Source organism: Gigantopelta aegis, chromosome 8, assembly GCF_016097555.1.
Source record: "Gigantopelta aegis isolate Gae_Host chromosome 8, Gae_host_genome, whole genome shotgun sequence".
Lineage (NCBI taxonomy): Eukaryota > Metazoa > Mollusca > Gastropoda > Neomphalida > Peltospiridae > Gigantopelta > Gigantopelta aegis.
The window spans coordinates 13654296-13670004 of NC_054706.1; the positions used below are offsets into that span (position 1 = coordinate 13654296).

Below are 15709 nucleotides of genomic sequence, written 5' to 3' on the forward strand. Positions count from 1 at the left end.
TTAGAGTCCAGACTCAATCTGTAATGACATCACACACATACAATTTATATGGCGTTTCTATGACGTTCAAGTCTGAGACTCTATTAGAGTCTCGAGTCTAGACCAACAGTTTTATAAGCACCAGCCCAGGTTGGAATCACTGCAACCACATCTGTGTGTTCTTCATGAACTGGTATATCAAAGGCCGTGATATGTGCTTGTAGAATGGTGCTTATAAAATATCCTTTTTTACTAATCGAAAATGTTTGCGGGTATATGGGTTGACACTCATGAATCGCTGACCCTTAATTAGAGTATCCTAAATAAAATTGTGGATTCAGGTTCGTTGATGCACACAATCATGCTAATTAAACTTCTCATTATTTGGGGGCATTCGTAAGTGGACTATGTACTGTACTTGACACTTAAGAATGGTCCTAAGCGTACGGGCTCCCATTTTTGTACTTGAGAGCGTCGTTAAAATAAAACATTTTCCATTTTTGTACGGTGGCAGACTGGCTTTTGCCCAAATTAAACGAAACTGCCCGAATCTGGATCACATGTATTCATATTAGCATTATTACCAAACAGCTATATAGGGTTGCAAACAAATCACTACGCATGTTTACATAGATTACAACTAATTTTGTCGATAGAATGATGGAAATACATGGTAAAAAGGTCTCAGGTTAGCACATTTAAAAAACATTTTATTATACTTTTTTTTAACCCCTGCGCGTGCTGTAACCTCACCGTGGTGCAGGGGTGTAACATTCTCTTTGTGAATGGCCAATACAGCACAAGTCATCTTGTTTTCTTCGAGATACAATTGAAATTTTGAGTAAAAGTCAGTATCTATCTGTGATATTTGTATTTTAGCACAGTTCTTTACACTGTTTTTATTTAAATCTTGAATTTTTATGTTGATGTTGATCATCACTTTATTTGTTTGCATTACCATAGTTTGAAACCCAATAGCCGATGTATTTTTCGTGCTGGGGTGTCGTTAAACATTCATTCATTCATTCTGTATAGTTTTTGCAGTTGACACACCCCCGCCCTCTATATTGCACGCTTAACAGAATGGTAAATCTTGATTAGTACACCACTAGAGAACAGTTGGCCATTAATTAAAATAATTAATTTTAAATTTGGTACAGGCGATGACACTTAAGAATGGAATAACCACAGCCCAAAACCTACACATTACAGGCTTCAGACCTTTTGTACTCGCAGTGCTAATTAAACCTCTCGTAGTTTTTTCTCTCTTTTTTCTTCTTCTTCAGACACCACTGGCGAACAGCAATCAGTTGGCTCTGTGACTTCTTCGGCCAAACACCGGCCTCGGTGGTGTCGTGGTTAAGCCATCGGTCTACAGGCTGGTAGGTACTGGGTTCGGATCCCAGTCGAGGCATGGGATTTTAAATCCAGATACCGACTACAAACCCTGAGTGAGTGCTCCGCAAGGCTCAGTGGGTAGGTGTAAACCACTTGCATCGACCAGTGATCCACAAAGGCCATGATTTGTGCTATCCTGCCTGTGGGAAGCGCAAATAAAAGATCCCTTGCTGCCTGTCGTAAAAGAGTAGCCTATGTGGCGACAGCGGGTTTCCTCTAAAAACCAGTGTCAGAATGACCATATGTTTGACGTCCAATAGCCGATGATAAGATAAAAAATGTGCTCTAGTGGCGTCGTTAAATAAAACAAACTTTACTTTACTTTCTTCGGCGATACATTCATTTTTCATTCGTGTAAGTTCCACTGTAACGTTTATCCACAGTAGAACGGAAACTCTTCTTGAAGTTGCGACACAGCAAGGTTTGACATCGTCCTTCAACACGACCTTGATTGGCTTTGTCACTGCTAATTTTCTTAACATAATATGTAGTATGCGCAATGGCGTAGCCAGGATTTAGATTGGGATTGGGGCAACCCACTATGTGTGTGTGTGTGTGTGTGTGTGTGGTGTGGTAACCCATACTATATATGTGGTAACCCATACTATGTATGTGGTAACCCATACTATGTATGTATGAGTTTATAAAATTTAATACAGTAAAAAAAAGATAAAAAGTTTGATTGGGTGGGGCATAGCCCCCGTGCACCCCTCCCCCCCCCCCCCCCAACTACGTCACTGCGTCTTCGTATTACACATTCCAAACCACGTGGAACAAATATGCGAAAGTAAACAACAACAACAACAACAAAAAATTCGGGGAGGGGCAAAACAATAACAAACAAATAACAATAACAACAACAAAAAACGTTTGTTTTGTTTAACGACACCACTAGAGTACATTGCTTTATTAATAATCGGCTATTGGATGTCAAACATTAGGTAAATCTGACATATAGTCTTAGAGAGAAAACCCGCTAGTATTAAGAAATCACTTATATACAGCATCCCATAGAAAGGACAGCACATACCACAACCTTTAATATACCAGTCTTGGTGCACTGGCTGAAATGAAAAATGGCCAATGGGGTCACCAATGGGGATCGATCCTGACCGACCGCGCATCAGGCAATTGCTTTACGCCTGGGCTACGTTCTGCACCCCCCACAAAACCCCTAAAAACAACAACCCCGAAATAACAACAAAACACGCACATACACAAAACAAAAACAAACACAAAAAAAACCCCAACAACAACAAAAAACAAACTAGGGCGCGTTTTTTTTTCTCGAGTAGGGCGGGCGGTGATGAAAATTTTGGATTTATTTTATTATGGCCTGGTGATAAAAATATTGACATCATTTTTGCATAGATTGAAAGCTTTGCAACCATTGGCTGAAAAATATGGTGCGATCTTACAGATGTTTCACTGTCGAGCTAGCCTACCTTTCCCGGGAAGTGTCACATGCGGGTTTTGCCGAATAGGTGTCGCTAAAAATAGACTAGGTACTTCCCCAAACAAAAGTCCCTACGTGTAATTCCCATTCAGATTATTTGTGCAGTGAGGCATAAAACTTCGGTTAGCTCAAATACAAGGTAGTTAGCGGGATCCTCCAGTTTTAAAAACTGCATGGAACGAATGCAGTAAATATTACACAAAATTAAAACAATTTTGATATCCCGACAAGAATTTCAACAGGTGAGGGTTTTAATTGCAGTTAATTATTAATTATGCTTTAATACTAATATATATCTGATGCCATTTTCTTTTATTTCGATAAAAAAATGTGTTCTTAATAAATAATAAATAATACTAACTAACCACACGCAATGCATTTTTATTAATTGAATTTAGTTCGTAGCTGGTTGTTTGTTAATTGTAGGTTAGAATGTGCAACATCATCGGACATCATTGGTTCTCTATAATAATTTTGTACTTATATTTTATGTTATGTGATATTTCTAACTGTGCTAAATTATTTATATTATTTTAAAGTAGCGTTTTGCATTATACTTTACTCATAGTTATATTAGTATGTGCTGTTCTTTTATCAGTTTGATGTGATAATATTGATTAATCAAAGACATTAGCATAGTTTTTATGCACGCTTTTCAATGCACTCACCTCCCGTACATAAGGTAAAAGGGAGATAACTTTGTGCTTGCATGTTTGGGTGTGTTTTAACCAAATACAACATGCTGTAATAATGTGTCTCCTTCTGCATCATGTGGCGGGACGTAGCCCAGTGGTAAAACGCCCGCTCGATGCGCGGTCGGTCTTGGATCGATCCCCGTTGGTGGGCCCATTGGGCTATTTTTCGTTCCAACCAATGCACCACGACTGGTATATCAAAGGCCGTGGTATGTACTACCCTGTCTGTGGGATGGTGCATATAAAAGATCCCTTGCTGCTAATCGAAAAGAGTAGCCCATGGAGTGGCGACAGCGGGTTTTCTCTCTCAATATCTGTGTGCTCCTTAACCATATGTCTGACGCCATATAACCGTAACATAAAATGTGTTGAATGCGTCGTTAAATAAAACATTTCCTTCTTTCCTTCATTCTGCATCACCGTCTACTACTATGTAAACGGATAAATCGTATCTCATACATAACAAAACATTCTTTCACAACGTGTCTTTTATCAGTTCACAAATTCTGTTGGTCTACATTACGTTTTTACATATTATAATTTAAAAAAAATATATACATGTATATTAAACCATAATTATACTATATATAATTTTGTTAGTGATTTGACAAAGGCCTTTGGCCGAGACATCGGGAAACGGTGGGTTTTTTAAAATGAAATCCGAGTTATTATTATGATAACGATTATCACAATCGATCTTACTAAAGTAAACGTGTAATAATAAATAAAAGAAAACAAAATATAATAGGATGGACCAAGTTGATGTAGAAACAAGTTCTACTTAGCATGTATATGCATACTACCTGTCAGTCCATTACACTGCGGGTGGTGCGGCGGTGGCGCGGCGGTGGTGCGGCGGTGTACAACTTGTACAGCATCTGCAATAGCATCGATACGTCATTGTTGAACTCGCGACCCTGATCGCTAATTAGGTATTTTTTTAAACCAAAGTTAAATTAAAATATTACATTTAAATTCAGTATTAAAACATTAAATTCATTAATAATATTTATTTAGTTTGTAAAAAAATCAACATACATTCACGACATTAATTGTATACATTTTTATTTTAATAAAAGCGGCACGTTTATATGGATTAAAGGAATTAATAACATTCAAAACTGTTTCAAAATAATGCTCTTTAATTTTAATTTTATTTTGAAATAATAATTTAATACAATTACCATAAAAATAACTGCAGTGAAAACTGGGCAACACCTGATGCTTGTTTCGTTGTCAAAGCTTTTGCTTGTGCCCACTTTGTGTAGTAGGACGTTACTGTGCAAATATATTTGTTCCCATTGTCAGAGGGCCAACCAGATCTATGCCAATCTATACAATATAATCTTAATAATCTTAATATTTGCACGAACAAATCTATGTAATATCTTAACCTTTTGTAAATATCTGGTATCATCAATGGTTGACAATTACTAAGGTAAATATTTAAAACATGATGATAATTTAGTGTATGAGAATGCGTGACATGATTTTAAGAAATGTATTAAAAATAACTCACTGATCGCCAACCTTCGGGCTTTGTGACAGGAATGGGGTGTAGGAGTGGAGCGACTTTATTGGGTTTCCTGTTGACCCTCAGACATCTTTCACAGGCCTGGAGAAATTTCGTTACGTCACTAACAAGGTTTGGCCACCAACATCATTTCTGAATTTTATCTTAGTCATCTCTACCGAAATGACCACCTAAAAGGAAAAACATTAAGATTTATTAAATTTTATAATATTTATTTGTATACGTTTTTTTTAATGCAATATAATTTAATTGGTAAAATATTGATACGCATTCAAAATAATATGTTGATGTAATTATACACAGGTATACAATAATGGTATTTTAACGTTACCTTTAAAACAATTTATACATTGCGTTGGTTTAAACCCTGTAGTTTTCTTTAAATGATTACAAAATTAACTATGAATGTTAAACAAAAAGAAATAAACTTTGGTGAACATCATTTAGACTGCACTGAACTTTTATTTGACTCGTATTTCATTAAAAACATCACTATCACCATTGTTTGAGCCATACTGTTTTTATAGCTTTGATTAGTTTGTGATAATGAAACTAATAACAATAATAATAAAAAGACATTCGTCATGAAGATACCAGTGTCCCACGACTGGCATATCGAAGGCCGTGAAATGTGCTGTCATGTCTGTAGGAAAATGGCTCTAAAAGATCCTTTGCTGAAAAAACGCAGAAGATTTCCTCCGAAAACTGTTAGAATTATCACATGTTTGACACCCAACAGCCGATGATTCATTAGTTAATGGGTGATTTCTCGTTCAAATCAGTGCGCAACGATTGGAATATCAAGAAAGATGTGTTTTATTTAACGACACACTCAACACATTTTATTTACGGTTATATGGCGTCAAACATATGGTTAAGGACCACACAGATAATGAGAGAGGAAACCCGCTGTCGCTACTTCATGGGCTACTCTTTTCGATTAGCAGCTATGGATCTTTTATATGCACCATCCCACAGACAGGGTAGTACATACCACGGCCTTTGATATACCAGTCGTGGTGCACTGGCTGGAACGAGAAATAACCCAATGGGCCCACCGATGGATATTGATCCCAGAACGACCGCGCATCGAGCGAGCGCTGTACCACTGGGTCACGTTCCGCCCCTATATATGTATATATTGGTATATCAATGCCGTGGTATGTGCTGTCCTGTAGAGGGTTTCCTCTGAAGACTATGTGTTACAATTATCATATCAATGACATCCAATAGCCGATGATAAAAAAATCAATGTGCTCTAGTGGTGTCGTTAAACAAAACACACTTTATTTGTACAGGAAGATGGACTCCATCGTCAAGGCTGAGCTGAGGGCGAGGATTCAGCTACAACGACTGTTGTCTGGTCAGGAGGAGCTAACTGTTGAGTATCCTCCCAGTCCAACGTATGAGGTAAACATTTCTTCATATAAAAGCGACTGACCCGAGTTTGCAGACACTGTTACATGTTTGCGAATAACATAGCATTTTTTTTTGAACAGCTAAATTTGCATATTATATACATTTTCTTTTTTTTAAATATCAGTGTCATTATATAAAAAAATAGCCCTAGGATCGATCCCCGTCGGTGGACCCATTGGGCTATTTCTCGTTCCTGCCAGTGCTCCACAACTGGTTTAACAAAGGCCGTGGTATGTACTATACTGTTTGTGGGATGGTACATATAAAAGATCCCTTGCTGCTAATCGAAAAGAGTAGCCCATGAAGTGGCAACATCAGGTTTCCTCTCTCAATATCTGTGTGGTCCTTAACCATAAGTCTGACGCCATATAATCGTAAATAAAATGTCTTGAGTGCGTTGTTACATACAACATTTCCTTCCTTCCTTCTGTAAAATATGTTTGTTGTTACCCTAATGTTTGTAGTAGCCAAAACAGTATTTTGCCTCCAAATAATTTCGTATGTCCGCGCAAATAATATTAGGATGACCGGAGACACATTCGTTATACAGATATTATAAACAATAAACTGTATTCAAGATATAACTTAGTTGTTAAAAATGATATATTATTTGAAAATATGTCACAATGGTTGCAAACTCAGGATAGTCATTTTAAGAACTGCTTTGTTAATATCCAGAATTTATCGCAAAGAATGATTACTTTGTGATACTAATACGGCAGTTAACTTGAGTATTTTTCACGCAAAGTGTGTCCGCATTAAATGGCCATTACATTCGCATTAGATGACAAGGATGTCCTCATGTAAATGTTTTACCCAACCAGGACGCACGTGTTCTAGTTTGACGATTTCTTCATATTACAACATGCAATTTTTCAAATCAAGAAATTTAATATCAAAAGTGATTTTGAGATATCTTGAAACTGATTTCTTCATTTAAAAAAGTATACTTTTCTTATGTCCAGAGTTTATCGTATTTCTTGAGTTTTTCCACAAAAGAGAGACGTGTAGAAATATAGAGAGAAAGAAAAGAGTACAAAACACCCTAAAAAAAAAAAAAAATAATAATCAAACAAAAAAAACACGAAAAAAACCCCACGAAAGAAAAAGTTTGTTTTATTTAACGACGCCACTAGAGCACACTGATTTTTTATCTTATCATCGGCTATTGGACGTCAAACATATGGTCATTCTGACATAGGCTACTCTTTTATGACAGACAGCAAGGGATCTTTTATTTGCGCTTCCCACAGGCAGGATAGCACAAAATATGACCATTGTTGAACCTTTTATGGATCACTGGTCGGTGCAAGTGGTTTACACCTACCCGTTGAGGGTTTGGAGTCGGTATCTGGATTAAAAATCCCATGCCTCGACTGGGATCCGAACCCAGTACCTACCATCCTGTAGACAATGGTCTAACCACGACGTTACCGAGGCCGGTAAAAAAAAAAGAACCCATACGAGGGAAAAATCAAGGTCCGAATTTACGAAAGTGTTAAAGTATTGTGTGCGGACAAAATACAGTTGTACCTGCGTTTAGAATAAATTATTAAATACACACAAGGGACTCGTTTTACGAAGCGATCTTAACGCTTAGATCACCTTAAGGGACATTCCTGAGTTTGCTGCATTGTAAGATGTTTCAGACTAATACAATATATCTACGATTAAACTTACATAAATATATTTTCTTGTTTAGAATATCAATGTCTGTATATTCAATGTGTTTCTGGTCGTCTTAATATTTGTAAAAAGCCCAAACTGGATTTCGTACGTACGAAAAAATTATTTTAGGAAATAAAATGAAATTTAACCTATTACAATATTAGAATGATCAGAAACAGCCACTAATATTTTATGCAGAAAATATATTTGATATGTAATTACAGTCGTTAAAAAGTCTCTGTAAACGTTGCAGCAAACACGGGAATATCCCTTTAAGTGCATAACGTCCTTATGTATTTAAGGTGATCTTAGCGCTAAGATCGCTTCGTGAAACAGGGCCCAGCCCAAGTACTCGCGACTGATGGGTAAATACCTTTCGTAAATATATATGGCCCTTGGAATGTTGAATGACACCCCAGCACGAACAATAACATTAGCTATTAGACGCGAGACAAAGACATTCCAATTCCCTTTCTGCCTTGGTTAGCTGTCGGCTACCACTTGGTTGAAATGTCCCACCCACCTCATTGACTTGAGCCGCTACCCAATTACATGTCACAGGCACGTAGGAATGATATCTGGAGTGAGGGGTGGGGGCACAATCTCTGTTGGAAGGTGGCAGTGTTTAGTGGGGGCACAATCTCTGTTGGAGGGTGGCAGTGTTTAGTGGTGGCACAATCTCTGTTGGTTGGTGACAGTGTTTAGTGGGGGCACAATGTCTGTTGGAAGGTGGCAGTGTTTAGTGGTGGCACAATCTCTGTTGGAGGGTGGCAGTGTTTAGTGGTGGCACAATCTCTGTTGGAGGGCGGCAGTGTTTAGTGGTGGCACAATCTCTGTTGGAAGGTGGCAGTGTTTAGTGGGGGCACAATCTCTGTTGGAGGGTGGCAGTGTTTAGTGGTGGCACAATCTCTGTTGGAGGGTGGCAGTGTTTGGAGGGTGGCAGTGTTTAGTGGGTGGCACACTCTCTGTTGGAGAGTGGCAGTGTTTAGTGGGTGGCACAATCTCTGTTGGAGGGTGGCAGTGTTTAGTGGGGGCACAATCTCTGTTGGAGGGTGGCAGTGTTTAGTGGTGGCACAATCTCTGTTGGAGGGTGGCAGTGTTTAGTGGTGGCACAATCTCTGTTGGAGGGTGGCAGTGTTTAGTGGTGGCACAATCTCTGTTGGAGGGTGGCAGTGTTTAGTGGTGGCACAATCTCTGTTGGAGGGTGGCAGTGTTTAGTGGGTGGCACAATCTCTGTTGGTTGGTGACAGTGTTTAGTGGGGGCACAATCTCTGTTGGAAGGTGGCAGTGTTTAGTGGGGGCACAATCTCTGTTGGAGGATGGCAGTGTTTAGTGGTGGCACAATCTCTGTTGGTTGGTGACAGTGTTTAGTGGGGGCACAATGTCTGTTGGAAGGTGGCAGTGTTTAGTGGTGGCACAATCTCTGTTGGAGGGTGGCAGTGTTTAGTGGTGGCACAATCTCTGTTGGAGGGCGGCAGTGTTTAGTGGTGGCACAATCTCTGTTGGAAGGTGGCAGTGTTTAGTGGGGGCACAATCTCTGTTGGAGGGTGGCAGTGTTTAGTGGTGGCAGTGTTTAGTGGTGGCACAATCTCTGTTGGAGGGTGGCAGTGTTTGGAGGGTGGCAGTGTTTAGTGGGTGGCACACTCTCTGTTGGAGGGTGGCAGTGTTTAGTGGGTGGCACAATCTCTGTTGGAGGGTGGCAGTGTTTAGTGGGGGCACAATCTCTGTTGGAGGGTGGCAGTGTTTAGTGGTGGCACAATCTCTGTTGGAGGGTGGCAGTGTTTAGTGGTGGCACAATCTCTGTTGGAGGGTGGCAGTGTTTAGTGGTGGCACAATCTCTGTTGGAGGGTGGCAGTGTTTAGTGGTGGCACAATCTCTGTTGGAGGGTGGCAGTGTTTAGTGGGTGGCACAATCTCTGTTGGAGGGTGGCAGTGTTTAGTGGGGGCACAATCTCTGTTGGAGGGTGGCAGTGTTTAGTGGGGGCACAATCTCTGTTGGAGGGTGGCAGTGTTTAATGGGTGTCGGGGGTATAATCCTGATTTTTATCTTTATTTTTATAGAGTAAGTAAAAGCAATTACATTTTTGTCTTCAATTAGGGGATACAGGTATCCCTGCCCCCTTCCCCCCCCCCCCCGGTTCCTACGTACTTGCACTAGTATGGTATTAATGCTGACGAAAACCGAGCGTGTAACCAATTTGGACTCTTATCTTAATGCTATATTATAAATTATATAACGTTGATGATGATTAACCTTTAAATGTACTTGTATTGAAATGTACAACATGCCCTAACCCGCGTACTCTTCCGTTCGAGAGCTAGGCGGACATTTGGACGGTTATGATCGATCTTTCAGCTAGAGATAACTCAATAGCGAAAACACGGAATGGCCGACTACAGCTGTTAAGACAAGACACTAATTTATTTACAATCTGGCCGTTACACAACGGCATGGGAGGAATATATACATATACAGTTTATAACATTCACACGACAAGATAGCTGATAATAAACATATACAAAGACCAAGAAATATAAGAACAAAAACACTCAACACTTTAAATACATGTACATATTTATGAACATCGTTATACGCACACCACATGTAGGTGTTCATATTAATATAAATATAATCTAGATGCATAACATATGTGGCCAAGTACTTATATGTCATCGTAAAAAATAATAATTAAATATTTTTGTTTGGGTTGGTTAGGGACGGTTAAAATTACTAATAATTACATTTATAAAATATGCTAATTTCTTTAATATTCCGATTCGCTTACTGTTCATTAATTCTTTAAATTTATAAGTACTTGGTCGTTTATAGTAATATGAATGTATATACTAGACCCTTGGATTATGAACAAAAAACCTACAAACAAAACGATAGTGAAACTTATCGCCAATATCGTTTACCTCCCATAGTGTACAACATCTCTCATCTAGTGGTATGTTATTCCAACGACCAGTTTCAACAGGTAAGTAATGATTAGACGTTCTCAATTGTATTGTAACTGACCACAGCTGATCAGGTAGTATACTGAAGTAATTTTCAAGAAGTAATTTGCCTTTTCCCTCTCGATGATTGTAATAAGTTATTTATCCATATTTGTAAATATTGATCGTATTGCCTTTGTTTGATTTGTTGCGAGAGACAGTTTACTGATATGAAAGATTGAGATATCCACACATTGCTCATTCCTAAGTTATCCAAATGTCCGTCTAGCTCTCGAACGGCAGAGTACTCGGGCTAAACATGCGCGCGATGATGGGATCCAATCACACACACACCCTAAATCTTGCGTGTATATCATGGACATGTGGAATTTATTTGTAGTGGAATGTAGCACACTCTCCAGTTTCATCATTTCCGTGTGTTGTGTTTCAGTTGACTTCGGAGGAACGGGTGAAAATTGACAAACGCAGACGGAATAACCGCATTTCTGCCACAAAGTGCAGACAGAAGAAAAGACAACTGGAGAATCGCCTGATGAAGGTTAACAATTTTCACACTGTGGGGACTCGATATCTCTGTCTGTTTGTCTACCTGTCCATATATACATCACTCTGTATCTATATCCAGCCATCCAGCCATCCATCCATCCATCCATCCATCCATCCAACCATCTATCCATCCATCCATCCATCCATCCATCCATCCATCTTTCTGTTATCCTTGTATCTCTGTATCTGTGTACATGTGTATGTCCTACCCCCAAATCTGACAAATATGTTATCAACGAGTATGTCCAGAATTTCCCATCTCATTATCAGCATTTAAAACAACAGCCCTCGTCTTATGTGCGGTTGGTTTGGGATCTGTTGGCCCATTGGGCTATTTCTCGTTCCAGACAGTGCACCACGACTGGTATATCAAAGGCCGTGGTTTGTGCATATAAAAGATCCCTTGTTACTAATGAGAAAATGTTGCGGGTTACCAAATGTTTGCCATCCAGTAGCATCTCAACACATTTTCTTTTTTTTAATCCATCTTCGTTGTTTTCCATTCTTCTTGGGTTTTTTTTGGCCTCTTCTTCTTTTGTCATCACATAAATCAGTCTATGGGATTATACAGACAAATAATGATATGTTATCAAAATAATACTAAACGTTGGAAGTTAAACATTTTCAAATTTTCTATTTCCATTTTACTTTTTCAGAAATATAATCAACTGTGTATCGAAAATTCTGCACTGGAAAAAGAAAGCAAAAATCTTCTAATACAAGTAAAGGCCTTGAGACATACACTTAACACACACGTATGTTATTTGCAAGCAATCAGACGCGATGCCCTAGGGACTGGACGTCACTTACAACCAATCAGACGCGACGTTATTGGATCAGGAGGTCATTTACAACCAATCACACGCGACGTTCTTGGAGCTGGACGTCATGGCGTGGAACGGAATGTCGAAACACAGGACAAGCTTTTAAACAACCAACACATCCGAGACGCAGACATATTGGAAAACCAAAACAACTGCTGCTCATCGCGACAGCCATTATGTGAAAAGCACCAGCCGGACATGAAGTGGCATCATTTCTCCAGCAGCCACAGGGATCTTCGACAAGAGCTGGATCATGAACAGGATCAACGCGATGAAGAGGACGAACAATTAGAGCGTCAAGACCTAGAACAGGGACAGAATCTGGAGCTGCTAAAGTGTAGCACAGCGAGTCCTGACAGTGTGTCCATGGACCATAGCTATGTTAGTATTACCGTTGATGACATTTTGAACGATATTTCCAGTTTTGACTTCTGCCAAGTATTTTGTTGTGAATTAGATGGCAGTACAGGAAACGAATAAACCAATGTACAGATAGACATAGAACATATCGGTGTAAAATTCACCAAGCATTACGGAATAATGATTTAATGACACATATAATGACATTTAATACATTATTTATTCGTAAACAAAAATAGACATGTAGTCGGACGTTATTCTCTGTGTTTTCTATATCTGTCTCTCTCTCCCTTTGCCTCGATCTATCAATTGTGCATGTGCCCGAAAACAACAATACCTATATATATATTTATACTATATCCATACTGTTTTAATATCCTATTGTATTTAATGACATGTGATCGAAGGTCACAAACGTTACCGAAGGGATTCCTCAGATTCTTCAACGTAAAAAATAAAATAATAATATAACTGTCGCAAAATTCAGGGTGGGTGGGTGCCCCATCCCCTTAGATCCGCCACTGCCAAGCACGCCAAACAAATACATGGTAAAATATTTCCATCCCACAGTGTTGCCATTCCATACGCCTTGGACCGAAACGTCATCGAATTTATTCACTAATGGCTGGTGGCATGAATGATACTAACATACTCAGCCTTTTAGATGCTATTAGTTACGCAGTTTTTTGACAGGCGTTGTTGGTTTTTGTTTTAATTTTTAATCCATCTACGTTGTTTTCCATTCTTCTTGTTTTTCTTTGCCCTCTATGGGATTACACAGACAAACTATGATATGCTATTAAAATAATGCTAAACGTTGGAAACTCCTGTCAAAAAACCGCATAACGAATTTATTACCTTTCAGATCTTTGTTTTATATTTTAAACTAAAATTACACTAACAGTCGAAATTTTAAATAAAGTACACACACATTTTAAGTTTGAGTTTAATAACATAACATAACCTTAAATTTCTCAAAATATTTTGGATTTTTTTTTGTTAACAAATAACTACAAGGTATTACTGCATTTTTGTTAGCTGTTTGGGTATTAAGAGTGTCAACAAAGATTCCGGGTGGTTTTACCCTGAAATCATTTCGAACACTGTTTCGCAAAGGGAGACAACTCTTAGCGCCTTATTATCTTGCGTGTTTTAAATGTTTATGATTATGTTGTAATCGTATCGGGAAAACAAAATTGAACACCCGCAGCCGAACAAAAATATTTGTCGTGTTGTACTAACTTGTAGAAGCTGTAAAAAAGCATGTCGAGTTATTACTTAAAATATGTTCGTGATAATTGGTCCACGTTCTAACACGGTAACTGATTACCTACACAATTCTATATTCTAGCGTCGGCTTTTAATACGCGAAAAACTACAATTTTGTTCAAACGTGCTCAAGAAATCTTCAAATAGACAGTAAAAATAAAATTGACCGAATTGTGGTATTCCCATTCATAATGAATTCAAGACTTTTAACAAATTTAATCAGCGAGTCGTGTTGGAGAAAATTTCGTCGGTCTCATCCGACATTTCGTACACCCCGGCAAATTTTCTATTTTTCCGCAAATGACACGATGTATTTGTGGTATGCATTGGCTATTGACCAATCAAAACGCATGAAATTTATCTAAAAGGTAATAAATGCCTGTATATACGTTATAGTGAGATGAGTATACTGTATGCAGAGGGTGGGTTTCGGGCTCGACCCCCTGCTCAAACACATTTTCTCTTCTCTTTTTTTTTGCAGTTAATTTACCTGAGATATGTCTCGACCTCCCTATAAATTTCACTCAGCACAGTCTAGCCCCCCCCCCCCCCCCCCACCTTGCTAAAATTCCTGGACACGCGCCTGATAAGTATATATAATAATAATTATTATTATACTGGACCCAATGTATATACAGTTTGCAAATAAAGCAGTTATTGTAATTTATTAAATGCGACGTTGTGTTTAGTGAATACACAAATAATTCAGTGAAACGAGACCACAGTCCGAAATATGGCCGGACGTAGCTCAATGGTAAAGCGCTCGCCTGACAATTTTTAACAAACGGATCGTAAGTTTGTTGTACCGGTACAAGGTTTAAGTCTTGAGTCTACAGGCCTTAATAATCTTGATGGATAAAACACGACATCGTCGGTATAAATAGTTAATTGCTGCACATACATCGCTGCCACTCACTTTCATCAGCAAGGGTGCATAATTGTATGTCCTGAAGTTTTGATAGAGATATGCCTAACAGACAAACAGACATAGACAGACTGACAGACGGCTGACGGACGGATCGGTTCACGGGCTAAGGACATTAATTTTAGGCAAACAGACTAAAATGAATGAATGGATGTTGAACAACACCCCAGCACAAAAGAGAAATGCAAAGTAAAAACAAATAACTAGATAAAGAGAGAGATGAATAGAAGAAATAGTTAAGCAAAGTCTGCATAATGGCCCTTTGATACTCGGAACCTATCTGTATAAAGGCCCTTTGATACTCGGAACCTGTTAGAAGAAGTTTGTTTTCTTTAACTACACCCCTAAAGCACATTGATTTATTGATATATTAATCATCGGCTATTGGATGTCAAACATATGGTTATTTTGACAGTCATAGAGAGGAAACCCGCTATATTTTTCGATTAGTAGCAAGGGATCTCTTATATGCACCATCTAACAGACAGGATAGCACATACCACGGCCTTTGATATACCAGTCGTGGTGCACTGGCTGGAACGAGATATAGCCCAATGGGCCCACAGACGGGGATCGATCCTAAACCGACCGAGCATCAGGCGTGCGTGCACTTTACCACTGGGCTACATCCCGCCCCTACCTCATATACAATATACCTCATATACGGTCGCGGTCA

General features: G+C 38.8%; 1 protein-coding gene across 1 annotated transcript; it reads left to right on the forward strand.

The window, feature by feature from the left end:
* Nucleotides 1–2939: 2939 nt before the first annotated feature.
* LOC121379086 lies at nt 2940–15469 on the forward strand. The gene is made up of 4 exons (XM_041507548.1): nt 2940–3075; nt 6361–6472; nt 11540–11647; nt 12312–15469. Exons 2-4 carry the CDS (start codon nt 6365–6367, stop codon nt 12957–12959), a joined length of 864 nt encoding a protein of 287 aa, XP_041363482.1. The 5' UTR covers nt 2940–3075; nt 6361–6364; the 3' UTR covers nt 12960–15469.
* The last annotated feature ends 240 nt before the right edge of the window (nt 15470–15709 follow it).